The sequence below is a fragment of the Hippoglossus stenolepis genome, chromosome 11, assembly GCF_022539355.2.
Source record: "Hippoglossus stenolepis isolate QCI-W04-F060 chromosome 11, HSTE1.2, whole genome shotgun sequence".
In the NCBI taxonomy this organism is placed as follows: Eukaryota; Metazoa; Chordata; class Actinopteri; order Pleuronectiformes; family Pleuronectidae; genus Hippoglossus; species Hippoglossus stenolepis.
In genome coordinates this window covers 6,103,337-6,119,897 of record NC_061493.1, presented here as the reverse complement: position 1 = coordinate 6,119,897, position 16,561 = coordinate 6,103,337, and the positions used below count along the sequence as shown (strand labels likewise).

The 16,561-nt window shown below is 40.7% G+C and overlaps 1 protein-coding gene across 2 annotated transcripts in view; it reads left to right on the top strand.

Annotated features, from left to right (window-relative positions):
- Positions 1 to 16,561, top strand: part of LOC118117832 — a 146,965-nt gene that overhangs the window by 70,903 nt on the left and 59,501 nt on the right. For both annotated transcript variants that reach the window (XM_035170429.2, XM_047342121.1), the window contains exons 3-4: positions 1,514 to 1,808; positions 13,154 to 13,273. In XM_035170429.2, the coding sequence (XP_035026320.1) occupies positions 1,514 to 1,808; positions 13,154 to 13,273 (415 nt within the window). The remainder of the gene's footprint in view (positions 1 to 1,513; positions 1,809 to 13,153; positions 13,274 to 16,561) is intronic.

The following is a 16,561-nucleotide window of genomic DNA, read 5'->3' as shown; positions in this document are numbered from 1 at the left end:
GAGCATGCTGGATCACACACACTATCATGTCTTACTGGTTCACTTGAATAGAATGGAACTATATTCAATGTTATTTTCCTACTACATCAAATCAAAGTGTCTCTGTGAGAAAAAGGCTTGTACACAAAGAGCAGCGTTGGAGTATCACTATAAATGTGCTCAGGTTAGTCGTAGCACTGCTGATTAAAAGACAACAGTAAAGCCTTCAGTTCAGCAGCAGATTTGTGCACAATGCTCTCGCAGAACACCCTCTATGTTGGAGAGAGTGCTTTCACATTCTCAAGTTGCATTGTCATTTAAATGAAGACATCTTTTGAAGGTGAAGTGTTTAACTTTTGACTTTGTGCCCGAACTGTTCACATACTTTTAACATTCAACTTCTCTGAACTTATGATTGCTTTCTTAGCCATAAACAACCTTGTCAACAGCCAGTTATCGTTTACCCCCTGGGAAGCTGGCGTATCCGTTCCATTTCCCCCCTTGAAAAATGGCCATCCTCAAAGTAAATGAACATTTCGATTCACAGTATCCATTCTCATTTCATTTAGCAAATGTGCTTAGCTGTTGCCACGCAACAATGCACTCCTGAGTTAAGCCCCCATCCCCTCCTCAGCGGCTTCTCCGCTCTCCTCTTTCTCCATCTAAAGTCACAATGTCACACTTTCTTGCAAGTGGGGGCTAATTTAACACACTCTTCTTTTTGGTCACAGTTGCTATTCGATCCACGTAGGTGTGGGGGTAATGAGATTGAATCTTGTTGTGTGCTGGGCGCATCCCGCCGCTGCGTGTGTGTCTCATTGGGGACCGAGGACAGTGTGGAGCCCTGATATTACCTCTCCCTGCATGAGAGAACGCTGGTCGCTCTTCTGCTCTGCCGTCCCACCAGGCACTGATCCAATAAAGCACAACACAGGGCTGTGATCGATACGACATGTCCCACCGCCGCGCTCCCCTCCACTCTCCCTTATACGCACTTATTAGTTAGGGAATAATTGATTGGCCCCCTGTTCATTATTTCTTTGATTTGCTGCTTTCATTAAATAGCCAGGGAGCCGCATGTGCACAGACTAGTAAGCTCTCGCCGTCCACAGCTGCTGGGAAGTGAATAGAGGCTTTAAGATTGAGCGGGAGAGCATGTGTTAGGGATATCATTGAGATTAAGGAGATCCTGGTTCATAACATACTCATACTCTAGGAATAGAGAGAGGAGACCTGGTACAATAAGATGAAAGTGTGTGTGTGTGTGTGTGAGAGAGAGAGAGGTATTTTGAACATTTCTTTTGTCTGCCTCTGTTTAAATTCATTATGTCCAGGAGGCATGCAGAGGATAATCTGCTTGTTTTGTCTTCACAGAGTCTCGGGAAAGCAAACTTAATTTCTAACTGGTGTTTACTCTTGTCTTTCTTCCCCACCCTCTCTGTTCTTCTCTGTCCTCACCTTTCAATTTCCACACCATATTTCCTCCCATTTTGTCTCCCTTCCTCCCTCGTGTCACTCCTCCTCCCTCACCTAGCTCCACACTGACATGGACAGGAATGATGGACGCACAAAGTACGTCCTGCGAGGCGAGGGGGCGGGCTCGGTCTTTGTGATAGATGAGAAGACGGGTAACATCCACGTCACAAAGCCGCTGGACCGTGAGGAGAAGGACGAGTACCGTCTCGTCGCCACGGCCACGGACAGGCAGACCGACCGTGCCCTGGAGCCGTCGTCACAGTTTATAATTCGGGTGCAGGACATCAATGACAACCCGCCTTTGTTTGATGACGGCCCCTACAGCGCCACCGTGCCGGAGATGGCAAATATAGGTACGGGACCCTGGGTGGGCAGTGGGAGGGTGGGTTTGGATTTTATTCAGGGGAAAGCAGCAGCAGATTATAAAGCCTGAAAGTGTTATGTAATAAACAAAACTTTAAAATGAACACATTGATTAAAATATATAAATGAACCAAAACATTTTGAATAATTTCACAACTGATGAATTTATTTGAACAAAATATGACTTTTCATTACATTGGAGTTGAGACCTTTGCCTGCCCACCTCACCTGACAGCCAATCACATGTTCCCACACCAAGCTAATCATCTAGGTGTGTGAGCTTGGATTTATGAATTAGCACTAAAGTGAAGAGTCAGTGTTAGCATGAACAGATATCTCTTCAGTCACTTAGTGTTAGCGCCGCAGTGCTGTGATTCTAAGGATGTTCTCAGAGAAAGACTGAAAAAATATATTTTTTAAAACAGATGCTGTGTCCAAAATCACACCGTTGTTCATTAATTCATTTCTAATCATTGTAGTTTGAGATATGAAAACACTTACATGATAATAATCTGTTTCTGTCGTTACTGGAAATTTGGCAATCTGCAAAGCCACTTTCCAACATGTCCTGTGGAGGATCTCCGCAGTTTTCCTTTCACACGTGCACAACACAGCGGGAGATTCTCTGCTCAGACGTGTTCACAACAACAACAAATCCTCCGCAGGATTCCGACGAGGGGTGGTTCAGCAGACAGACGCAGGATTTAACGTATGAATTCCGCTGACTTTGTTTACAGCACATCGGCGTCAGCTTTTATCATCACAAACTTTCTTGACATCTTCGTCTGTGTCTTCTACGTGTGTGGTTCCCCTTTTTCATTCGGAGATTCTTGTTTTCGTATTGTTTATTTTTTTATTTTTGCATCTGTCGCATGTTCTCACATCGGCTACTCTGGACTTTCTGTAGACTTTCTGCTAGGGGGCCAGGCGGCGAAAGTCCACAGGAAGTCTGGAGGATCTCCGGAGTTCAGTGCCTCTCTGGAAGCAGCTATAGATTAACATGCTGTATTTAGCATTGGGAGCAGAAAAACTACTTTACTACTATGTGTTCATTTTTTAAGGCTGTATATATTGCACAAGTCTCACACTCATAATTCACTCAAATACAGTTTTAGCAAATATAGGACATAGAGTAAATATTATATATTAAGTAGTTGTAGACATGTCCAAAGTGTTTTATTTTTGGAGGCAACAGTGCCCAGCTCTCTGGCAGCTGGACCAGAACCTATTGAGAGGCTGAGGGCAGATGTGATTTACACTAATGACAACCTCACTGTCATAAAAAGGGACATTATAATAATAAGTGTCTCAAGGACAAATGCCATTTTTGAAATTAAAACAGACTCTTGAATGAAAGGCATTTTGAAACTACAGCAACAGAAACCACATTCAGATTCACTAGATCCAGATTTTTATTTGGAGCCCATGATGTTGAAGAAAGTTTGGTGCATAATTCAGAGCTGCACCAAAATGTAAGTCCCTCTTTCCTGACCCACGCCACATCCCTCCACCAGGTTTCATGGTAATCTGATCCAGTAGTGTTTGTGTAATCCTGCTAACTACACACAAACAAATACAAACAGAAACACAACCTCCATGAGGGATATAATAAAAGGTAATTCTCTTTAGTTTCAATGTAAGAATTATAACCCCCAAAAAAACCTTTATAATTAAAATAATGTGGCTTTGTAATTTTACATTTTTTGTATATATATATGATTATTTTCTTCATAATGTGATTCAACCAAATCTTTTATTTTAAATGTATAATGCCCTTGTAACCACCAGAAGAGGAAGTAGAACTATTATCATCTGAGCTTTCTGCTGGGATCTGTCGTTGAGTCATCCACAGAAAACTGGATTTATCCCACTGATATAACATGTATAAATTGTTATTATAATACCAGACAGAAACATTTTTCATCATAGAAAGATTATTTCGTTTAATCTTTAGAGCGGAAGACAACACGGATGTCTCCGTTCTTACAGTTTGAACATGTGCAAAGCTGAACATGAGTTAACATATCTACAATGCTGGATTTCGATTTTTTTCCCCCCAGGTTGCCCATTTTGTTTATGGGCCAAATTCAGCCTGTAGTCTTTATCACGTGTCACCTCTCATTTCTCAGACCTTTCATTCCTGTCCTGTCTGTGCTGCGATCAAATAACAAGAGCAAAAATGATGAAGATTAATCTCAATATCCAAGATTAGAACTTGATCTCAGTCTTGAACATGATTTGATTAAGCCGGTTATCGAAATCACATTCTGCAGACGAGCTCAGGCTCCAGCATTTTTACTGGTTTTTCATCCTAAGTCGCTGCTGTCAGGCTGGAAAAAGACAGATATCTCACATGTCCGCAGCTACAGAGGGTGTTTTCTGATTTGCCATCTCACAGTTCTGATTGTCTGAGCGTATTTCATGCAGCAGCTTTGAAATGGTAGTTTATATAACCTGCACAAAAAAGTCCCTTACACTGAGAAATGTGAAAGATAGAGAAATAAAGAAATATCAGATATTGAAAGATAACTCATGGACTCCATTAATGCTGCAAATATAAAAGCTCTATTAGATTAAATGCAGTGTAAAGACTTATTATGAAAAGCACTTGAGCTGGGACATGGATACATTCTTGAAATACAATCAGCATGTTATGGCTACAGATGTCGAAGCTGCAGCATTACAGCCATTAGACATCACACCACCGCCATAACGTTAGTGCCTGCTGGGATCACACTGACATTTTGTACAGTATCTAATTAGCCTTCATCATATATAGATGTTTTTTTTTAATAGGGAAAAAACCTGATGCACTTTAGCGGGTTCAACTTGGAGAGTTTCCAGAGCACAAAATTGAGTGAGGGGCAGTTTATTCCTGCTTAACATGGAGTCTGAATCCTGCATCCAGCATCAAAACAACTTTACTGCGGCTGAAATGTTGAATTTTGATGGCGTGTTGGTTGTTATTCGTGCCACGTATTGCTCTGCTGTGGTCACAGCAAATACACCAATCTCCATGATTTCACTTTTTTCATGTTCGAATGAATTTTTATCGCCGGATGCTTTCATGTGTCACTAAATATACCTTCTTTTCAGTCCAGTCCAACATGAAGTGACACTGAAAATTTGGATTATTTTTAATTTGTTTGTTTTTTTAAATAAATAAAAGACATATTTATGTGATGAAAACTTTAAAGGACCTGAGGCTTCTTTTCTAAATCAGTCTTTCACGATGAGTTAAGGTTCTGAGATCAGATCAGAATATTTTCTGGCAAAAACAGTTTTAATTATTTCACATGACAGATTTCTGTTTCTCTCTCTGCTTTTTTATTGGTTGTAAGCAGATGGCTGCAAGGGACGTCACATACATAGTCTTTAGATGAGAGGATTATAACAACGAGGGGGCAAAAACAGAGCAGGTCATGTGATTCATTTAGTGACGCTCAAACAGATACATTGTTTTCCATAGTTTCACTTTCAGACCAATTGACTTTGACTTGGCTGGCAAACTAAGTCTGTGAATTGAAAATCTATGTCTGTTTAAAATGTCAAACTTTCAATTAATTTATTGAAAACTTCCAAATGCCAGTATCAATAGTGATGCAGAATGTGGTGTGAATGTGTTTTTGGACTAATATGAATATACCCTCATTCATATATTGATTTTTATGCTCAGCCATTGTAACAGTGGATGTTTACTGGGAGAAATATGAATCATTACATACAGTAACTTTGATAGGTGAGGGCCTCCGGTCAACACTCTAACCTAAAGAGCGATGCTGCTTTACCCTATATTGTTTGGAGCGGGTCTCCAGTGTGCGTCTCTGATGGAAAAAAGAAAAACCTTGTCGTCACACACAGAGTCAATGGAGATGTTGTCACTCTCTCTGATATTAATCTACTCCGGTCATGTACTTTAATGCACAGCTCAGGATTTAATAACATCTGAATGAGAACCTGGTGACAGACTGGATGGTTGTCTCGTCACTGTCAAATCTGATCGATACACACACACACACACACACACACACACACACACACACACACACACACACACACGATATAGAGCAGATTAACTGACTTTTACAGTTTTTTTACACTAATATACAGTTTTACATTACATAATGATATATTACAATATGTTCTCACTTCTGATGTTGCTTATTTTCTATTACTATTTGTAGTTATTGAGAATATTAAACTTTTGAAGCTACGTTTTCAGAGCAACTATTTGAGATTGTGCATTTTATTCCCTCATTGCTAAATTATGACAAGCACGTAAAGACTGCAAACGATTATAACAAGCACGTTTTCATTTGCACAACATGCAGTCTACTTCCAAATTTTCTACTTGCTGTCAAATTTTGGAACTCACAGACAAAGGCCTTGTCAGCCGAATCTGTGTTGGATCAGCAGTCGCCTGTCGCTGTTTGTGACAACTCTTTACAGATGCGATTCATGAGGCAGTATAAAGTTTGGAGTCCAGACTGTACTAGGGGGTTTCCCCTGTGAAAGATAGTGTGTGTCCCTACGTCGCCTGTCAGTCATGTAGTGTGAACTTGGCAGGAGCTGCATGCAGATTTCCTCTCAAACTAAATGAGCCAAAATTCAGACTGGTAAGCTTGCAGTTAAATACTGTGGTGTTGTCAATTCCATTCTAATGAGTAAAACCAATATTGTATTCAAAACAAGCAGCATCTTGTTCCCCAAGCAATTAACAAATTATTGCACTTAATATCCTGTAATCAAATACAAACAGAGACTTACCCGCTCTAGGTGGAATGAACAAACATTTTAGTTATGTATGTCCTTATGATATCTTAATAAGAAGTATATTTGGACATTTCTGTGTTTCTCTTCAGGCGTTGCAAGTCAAAGCCACTTTGCAAACAGGCAGGTGCAAGTGGGAGGAAAGTGAAATATTCCCTCCTGCTCTGTTCCATCAGAGCTTTGTGTCCATGTAGCACGAGTCTGAATACAAGGACCTGGGGATTCCTGGGTGCCCTTTTCAGATTGCAACACCTAGTAATAGTTTCTGCAGGGCCTTCGGTGCAGTTGGAAGCTAAAAGTGGCACAAAGGGCATATGTACTGCAATACTTTCTTTAAATGTAGGTCACATGCCTTGCCCCACCTTAACAGTGTCCAGTTAAAACCAGAATATCCAAATACCTAAATTAAAGTTAGAAGTACATTATAAGGTTTTTGTAAAAGTACATGAGTTCTCAAATGCACTTGGTCTCCACTTTCTTGTTGGGAGCGAGCAGGTCAGGCACTGCTGTTCAATTTTATTCCTCCTCATGGCATGAAATTGCGTCTCTGTTCATGGCGGCTCATACCGCATAGAGAGAATTTCATGGCTGGATTTGGCGGATGTGCACGGTCGTGCACCGCCCGAAAACCCCAAAAATCTAAATGCAAATTAATGCAATTTAAATGCAATGCAGGCCGAATCTGTAATGGTTAGATTAATGGGGGATTTTTCAATAATACCGCTTGTAGGATGTATGAAGGCTTTCACTTTTCCTGATGAAATACCTGTAACAGCAGGAATGATGCACGACATATAATACCTTCCATCTTCAGTCTCTAGTTTAAGAGCAGCCTCTGCTAATGTCATTATAATATTATTATTATTATTATTATTATTATTATTATTATTATTATTATTATTATTATTATTATTATTATTATTAAAGGGAGATCTCAGGTTATGTAATCATGTAAATGGCACAAACATACTATTGTTATCTCAGTATTTGCAGCTGTGGCTTGACTGTGTGCTTATAAATATATATTAAAGAGATATTACTAACTGACAACTCTATATTTAATCACTTTAGCATGTTCACCTTGTGTCTGTGTGGGTTTTCTCTGGGTACTCTAGCTTCCTCCCACAGTCCAAACACATACAGATCGCGGTTAATTGGAGACTCTGAGACTCTGTTCAGACCTGTTATTAGCATCTATTCTGAGTGACCCCATCACAAGTGCTCAGCGCTCAGTGTAGGTCTGAATGTATCCAAATGCGTCCAGAGATCTGATCCCTCAGACGACATTCAGAGGTGCTGTTGGAAGCACTTGGTCAGATTCCTTTCTCTGTGTGGACCACATATGAAGGACCAACTACTCAGCTGATGGCCCTGATCTGCCACAGTATAAATGTTCTTCTCATTGTCCATACGTTAATTTGCTTGTAGCCACTGCCACAATATCAACACTGATCACCACATACTGATTGATACTTTTATTAAATTGGTAAAGTCTTTCTTCATAGCGGCGCACATTCAGCACCTCCTGACTCGGCTCACTCCCTTCTCTCTCTATCTCTCTCTCTCTCACTCACGTCGACACAGCACAGACACACAAAACAAATGACAGTCGTGGTTATTCACATATACAGCGTAAATGAAGTTCCGATCACAAGTGGTCACAGGAGGCACATTCAGGACACATTTTAATACCAGGGGTGAACAGATGAATTTAAAGCTGACCACTGACAGATCTCTCAGGACAGATGTTAATACTCGGTCTGAACAGGGTGTGAATGGTTGTGTGACTCTGTACGTTGGCCCTGCGATACCTCGGGTGAACCACACCTCTCACTCAATGTCAGCTGGGATTGGCTCCAGCTCACCCATGACCCTTAAAGGATAACCATTATAGATAATCGATGGATGGATGTTTGGACTTCAACATGTACAAATATCTATAAAAGACAAGGGGTTGACCAGATATTTACCTCAATGCCCTGAGAGGTTAATGAGCCCCCAATTAAAATCCAGACTGGCCAGACAGTTTGTTGCAGTTTATGTGTATCACGAGAACGAAAAACATTATCTGCCTATTAGCCGTGCTGTCGATTCATATTAGAGCGGTGTAGCCTGCGTTGCTGCTTTGGGACTCTGGGCTTTTTAGCGGCCTGGGGGAGCTGATGTGATCGGCCATAGGTGAAACCTGCCCTGGCTCTACACGTATACGTGCAAATAATCTCTTCCACCTAGCGTCGCGCTACGAAACCTAAATGAGTTGGTCACACACCCACCTGCCCTCGCACCCCAGTGTCAGGAAAAAAAATCGAACGATTTTGCGAGTTTGTGAAGCGATACTCCGTGAAATGCTTTTACTGAATTCGAAAAATTCTTCAAAATGAATAAATTCAGTCACTGTGACATTTATGGTAGAAAAGTAAAGTGGTTTTCTGGGGTAAACACCTTAAAATCCATCAAATGGATACATCGGGGGGGGGGGGATTCTAAATCTGAGGGAAGAGTTTTGATCTTCATGTTAAATTACAGTCTTGTTTCCTATTAGTCCTGATGTACAGCGGTGTCCGTATATTAGATATTATGTTCCTGGTAAACAACACAATTTATTGTATCGTGAAATCAGAGGGAGATTTGGGAGTAATTGCACACATTTATGACTAATTACCGTCTTTCCAACATAATAAGAACTTACAGATGGTTATAAAACACATTCATAAAAATCATTTCCTTTTCATTTTTACTTGAAATGTGGTGACAAAGTGTATGTCGCAGTCGCACTAAGCTGATCATATTTCTCTGACTGCAGAACGATCGTGTACAGTTTGACAGGAGCACTCAGAGTGGGAGTGAAATAAGAGGTGAGGGCAGAGATCGGAGAAATTCTTTTGGCGCTCATATTGCAGAAAGATGTTGGAGTGACTGAGATTGTAATTCAGAGCGTGACTGCAGAGTGCCTGTAGGAAACAGTTTGTATGTACAAAAGTACTCTTATCTCCATTTAAACTCAGCTTCTCCACTCGAAAATGAGCTCGACTTTTAGGGCGCACTCTTGCCCTTTAAAAGTAAGGAGAACAGCTTTCAGGAAAACTTTTGAATTATGCCAGAAAAAGAAGGTATTATTTTACATAATTCCCCCACTAAACTGGTTAGTTTAGAGAAGCTCAGCAAATTTGGCTGAAGGTCCTTGGGCTCTACCTTTTTAAGTAACTTTTACCCCAAACATCAAACTTCCTTCTACATTGAATTGTTAAATTTAGATTCGAAAGATGACCCCTGCATGACGGCAGGGCAGGGCCAATGGAGAGAGGGGTGGGGGGTGATGGAGACAAGCTCTGTTTAGTAATCCTATCAGCTGCCCGATGAGTGTCTGCTCCTCAAAGCAGCTCAGTCTTCGAGCTGTTCAGTCAATCACGGATTCAATATTTACCTGACAATTCAATATTTACCAAGAGACTTTACAGCATACGTAAAGGAGATAGTTCTGCTGTGAGGATTCTATTAAAGGCTCGTAACATTAGGCATTTTAAGGGAACTGGTGGGGGGAGGGGCGGGGCGGGGGTCTCATCTGCAGCGATGAGACACTGATGCAAGGTGCACTGGAACTGAGCCAGTTCTGAAAGTGTTTTGAGTTGGTTTTAGTTCACTGTGTATAAATCTAATATCTTGGCAGATGTGTATCTGCATTTAAGGTTTAAAGTTTAATCTCTCTCTCTCTCTCTCTCTCTCTCTCTCTCTCTCTTTCTGTGTATATATATATAGACAACTCTCTGTCTGTCTGTATTCTGAACTATATTCTTAATAGCACAGGGAAGTGCAGTGCCAAAACTGGTGTGATTTGGAAACGCAATATGTTCAATAAAAATAATAAAATTGGAATAAACAAGCGACGTCTACGTCCTCGGATAAACTCCAGCAGCAGTCGTTGACTGCATCAAAATCACTGACTGATAATTTTGATAATTTGATTATTTCTATTTTGTCCCTGGTGCTGATCTCCATCAGCAACATTCATTGAATCTCTTCCTCTTTAGCTATTTGTCTTCACAGTAAAAGCACAAGGTGTGGTTTGTTGCTGCAATGCTTTATATCAAGCTGCAAAATAGAGCTTTTGTTTTGAAATTTTTTAGAACTTGGGTCTGAATATTGTTTATTGCTTAACTGTCATCTGAAATATCCGACATGCCATGTATGAACAAAATTGTACAGTAATGAAGCAAATTCACTTTCATTTTATTTAAAATATTGACTACAAACTCTTAATTGCAGATAAACCAGGTTGGACTAACACAAAGTATTCTTACTTCCTGAGCGACCAACTGTTTATAAAAAGCTCTGCACTCAACGTCCAGCACACAAACAATAACAAGTGACAGTATGTTGTAGAACTGTTTGAGGAGGACTCACTAATGACTAAAGCTCCAGAGTATTAACACAGGACAAGAAAACAATTCATTCCAAATGGGCACTGCACTAGTATGAATATACAGTCATATATATAAATATAAATCATATGTATTTTATGAATTTATGTAGTGTCTCCAGAGGACAGATGTCGTATGGTTCCGGATGGATGCGTGACAGTGTGGGTATTTGATCCTCGTGGAGTGTGACTGCCTGTATGGCACAGCTTACAGGCTGAATACCAATAGATTTGCCTTCGCCTTGCACCGAGCCAAACAGTTTGATTCCTGAGACTGATTACGTTTTACCGCTGTCAGAGGAAACATTTCAGCCTGTATCTACTTACAATATATTCTCTTGAACTTATCCACAATATCTACAGTGAAAAAAGCCTAAAACAGAAATAGATTTAACAGCAGACACTTTGCAGTCTGTGAGTGAAACTGGTACGGTGAGCGAGTAAAAAGAAGTGCTTTAACTGTATTTTTTTTATCTGGCTAGAAAATGTGGGAAATGCAGAAAGAAATCAAAACTGAAAATGGATTAAAAATAATGGCCAAACATCTGAAGATAGGTTTTAAACAAGCTGCCTACTTTCCATTTTAATTGGTCTCACTGTTTCTTACTGTGTCTCAGTCCCACATATAACATCAAGTATGTACTGTGCAATAATACTAGTAGTATACAGGGTTTTTTTCTCCCTGGTGAAAAGAATACAAAAAAAAATCTGTGTTCTTCAACATGAAATTCTGGATCACATGTGCCAACAGTTGTCAATCACTGCGAGCTTGCATTGCCACAGCAGATTACATTTCACAGAAAGATTCAAGATTCAATTTAAATTAGATTCTTGTTTTGTGAAATCTGCCTCGACAACCATCCACAGTGTGTGATTTTTCTTATTTTATTTCCTGCAGCTGTGAGCAGCTCCTTCATTGTAGGATACTAGAGCACAAACAACATACTCACAAATCAGACGTTTGTAATAATGTATACTAAGAAATTAGAATATAACTCTGGTTTATCTTGATTTTGATTTTAGTTAATTGTTCTGAACGGATGGTGTAAAAAAAAAATACTCTTAGATTCAAAACTGCTGCAAACAAACGTGCTCAGGTCAGAACTCGGTACAGTCTTTAAAAAGATTGCAACCCAAGTCGTAATTGAATTATCCTTCACACACACACACACACACACACACACACACACACACACACACACACACACACACACACACACACACACGCACAGATGCACACATGCACACATGCACACTTTACTCTTTACTACTCCCTCTCAAACTCTCTCTGGCACAGTGTAGACTTTACCATCTGCCAATACCCCCCCTGGTTCTTAACCACCTGTAATGAATCTGAAACCACATGATCCCATGCCCCCTCCTCTATCGTCAGACACACAAACACACACACACACACTTTCTTTCCCATAGTGGTCCTGTCATGGCTTTGATCAGAAATAAAGTAGCAGCTGCTTCCACAAATCCCCTTCCTCAAGTGCTTTCTAGTCCCCGCTCCTGGAATAACCATTCCTCCCGTGCTTATGCATGAATATAGACACATCTGAATACGCCACATATGAAATGTGTTTGCTGTGTTTTATGAAACTATATTTTGCAATTTTTTGTCAGCAAATTCCCAAACTTGACCTGCCAATTGACACTGTGTGAGCCGTAGACAAGAAAGATTTAAAGCAGTGCAAGGTAAAGGGAGAGAGGACCACTGTCGAGACAGACGGTTAGATTGAGAGAGAGAGGGCAAAAGGGAATTGGAGACGGAGATGAAGTGAAATGAAACGAGACAGAGGGAATCGGGGGGTAAGGAGAGGAAGGTGAGCAGCAGGATGGAGGAGGAAGAGTGTGCGTGTTGGGCGGGGGGACGATCGAGAATAAAGTATTTGTCACAGTGCCCTCGGAAATGAGATTGAAAAAGGAGTAGGAGAGGAGAGAGGAGGTCGCCCTGATATAAAGCTTTCTTATGCTCTTAAAGTGCTGCCGTATTCTGTCTACTAAGCTTCAGCTCTACCTTGTTTTGACTTTGTCCTTCTCTTTTTTTTACCCTTTTCTCCCCCCTTTTCTCCCTCTTTTATAATTTTTTAAAAATGTTCCTCCCTCTCTTTTCCGTTCTTTCCTTGTGTGTCCACACTGCAGGCACGTCCATAATCCAGGTGACAGCGACAGATGCCGATGACCCGACTTATGGGAACAGCGCCAAGCTCGTGTACACACTGGTACAGGGACAACAGTACTTCTCAGTCGATCCCCAGACAGGTGAGTGTGTTCATTAATCTGTGAGTGAGTGTGTGTTAGTGTGTGTGTGAGTGTGAGTGTGTGTTTCCTTCATGACACACATGGGCGGAGAAATGTAAAGGATCCGCAGATGTTGGAAGGCAAGTACACACACGCTGCAGAAGAGCAAATATACTCAAGATGTTGAAGAGCAAACAAGTGAATTCATTTCTGACACACACATATGCACACACACAAAGCTGAACGTGTGTGTGTGTGTGTGTGTGTGTGTGTGTGTGTGTGTGTGTGTGTGTGTGTGTGTGTGTGTGTGTGTGTGTGTGTGTGTGTGTGTGTGTGTGTGTGGACGAGCACGATCAGAGACACGTGCACATAGAAGTTTGATCGTGCAAGCTCAGGGAGAGTTTAACATCCCCGAATGTGAGCTGCGTGCACAAATAAATCCCTGCTCGTTTTCATTCTTATTTCATGCACGCACGTACGCACGTACGCACACACACATTCAAACTAACACTCCTTGCCTGTGCATCCCCAGTTCTCTTGTCACACTTAGTCATCTGTCTTTCTTATTTCCCTTTTCCCTCTTTTGCCCCTCAAACACCCTCCTGTTAACACATACACACACACACACACACACACACGTGCACGCACACATACACACACAGGCAGACACACGTCTCCCAGTGCTCCCCCTCCCCAGTTCTCCTCCAGTATGAGCTGGCAGAAATGTATTCATGCTGCCAGGGCACGTGTGCGCAGAACAAAAACCGAGCAGCAGCCTAATGTTATTATTTCTGGATGAAGCAAAAACAAAAAGACGGGTTCAAAGGGAGATGTCAGCAAAGGTTTGTGAACTCTTACACAGGACAGATTACAGAGGCCTCAGAGGACCTGTCTGCTGTGTGTGTTCTCACTATGCTTCTGTGTCACGCATGTCACCTAAGGGCAGAACGTTTTTTGTGTCGTGGAGGATGAGGAGGGGTGAGGAGCTTTTTATATTCAACCTTTTTTTTTACAATGATTACTTTTTTAGCATCATACCTCGGAGTGAAATAATAACTCGGTTGATTCAGAAACGGAGTTCTAGCTGTCTGGTGCTTTGAATGTTGTTTTGACTGACAGTGCGTACTGAAAGAAACTTGTGGCTGCTGAAGTTTTTGCATATAGGAGTCTGTATGACGGAGTAAATGAGAAAATTGAGATTTAAGTGGTAATATTATACGGATAAAGTCTGTTGCCTGCACTGAAAGAAGGAATGTGGAGCATCTTGTTAAGTTATACTAGTTTTCACAAAATATGATATCTTTTGGCTCATAACATCCACATTATCATGAGTATCAGGACTATTCTGAAGAAAGAACCACACCGACTTGCAGGTTACCTCTGATGTGCAGGAGGAAATGTTTGGCAGTGGTCTACTGTTTATCATTGGTTACATCTGTATGCAATTCAAAGAGGTTTCATGGTTTCACAATGAGATTGGTTCAAGATTTTGGATCCAGAAGGAGAGAAACTCCAGCAAGCACGGATTCTCCTCACTGCTTATTTCCTACCAAAAAGCTGTAAAATAATTAGTTATTTATTATTCTGGACTCCAGCAATAGTGCACCTCATTTCTTGTTATAGTGCTTCTTTATTCTTGTAATATTAGGACCTTTTTCTATTACGACAAAATTCTCTTAATATTTTTCTAATAGCATTATGACTATTCTCTTAATTTTCTCATAATATTACGACTTTATTTTTGTAAAATTACAACTCTTTTCTCAATATATTACGACTAAATTCTTTTAATATTACAACATTATTCTCGTAATACTACGACTTTATTCTCATATTGCTATGAGTTTCTTCTCAGTTATGACTGTACATAAAATTATGACTTTTTCCGAAATATTATAACTTTATGCTCTTAATATTATGCCCTTTTTTCTGTGCCTGCATGAGTGTTTATTTTGCCCACACAGGTCACAGGTGACCAATCCGTGTGTTTTGCTTTTGAATGTCAGCGTTAAGTAATTGAATTCATTGACATGTGAGGACCTCTGCAACAAGCGAAGAGAGCTGCGGCGCTTTTTGAAATGCTAATTGGGGAATATAAGCCTAATTCCACCCAGTGTGTATTAGCCGTGACACTGTGCTATTAGACGAGTTTAAGTATTCTGAACGTGTCCCCTCTCTTCTCCCCTCCTCTCTCCTCTCTCTTGCTCTATCTCCCTTCTCCAATCACCTTGTTTCTCGCCGGCTCAATCATCAAAGGTCTAATTCTAAATGTACACTCGGAGGCGAGTACGTTCGCTCATATATTCTGAGTTTGTTTGCTTATGCATTCTGCTCAGACAGCGAGACACATTCCTGCTCCTTTCGTTTGCATTCAAAACGGCCCATGTTGAATGTGATTCACCTTGAGCTGCCAAGTCATCCAGGCCTGTGTTTTGGCTGACGCCGGGTGAGAGCAGCCAGCACTGGATGTGTAACATCCAATCATATGTAGCAGAATGAGGCCATTTACCCAGAGGAGGTGATCGATGTTGAGTGCGTCGTGTGCCGTTTAAAAGGTGTGAGACACAGATTGAGATTTTATGCTCTGTCAGCATGTGGCCGTGGTATGATTTATTCTTTCTGTGCAAGCTTCCTCATGCATCTGTGTTTGTATACGTGTGGCTTTGCGTATGAGTGTTTCTGCACAGCATTAATCCAACACTAAGTTATGTGTTGTGGTTGTGGATGTCAAATGGAAACTGAGTGTCTCTAAAGTGTCAGAAAAGCTGTCAGGTTGTTAGGAGAAGCAGCCTCGTCTTCAGCAGGATGCTGTCTGATATTTTCCCATAGGTTTGGAAAGGAAGACGAGAGATCTAAGAATAACCTGATCCATCAAGTGGAATAAAAACAATGTGATTAGTAAAAATGAAGCTTGATGACCTCTTACCTGCGATAATGATCAAGCAGCTGCTGACAACTCCGACGTGTTTATGGCACAACATACAGCCTAATTAGACAAATAAAGTAAATAACTGAAACTGTAGCCCTGTTACTACATTAAGATGAGTGCAGTACCTAATAGAAGTGGGCAATCCACTCTAATGAGACACATTTTATTAAAGGTTGTAACTAATGGATTCACCAATGGCTGCTAAATGATTTATTATGGCTTCATAAATCAGTAATTATAACTCAGTCGATTTCAGGATTTAGACCAGGACTGAAGCTGATTGCCAGTGCTCTTCGGTGGCTGAATTACGTGGATACATTTTTAAATGACCTTAAAAATATATTGAGCATTTCTGTTCTGTAACTTATGTAACAGCTGAC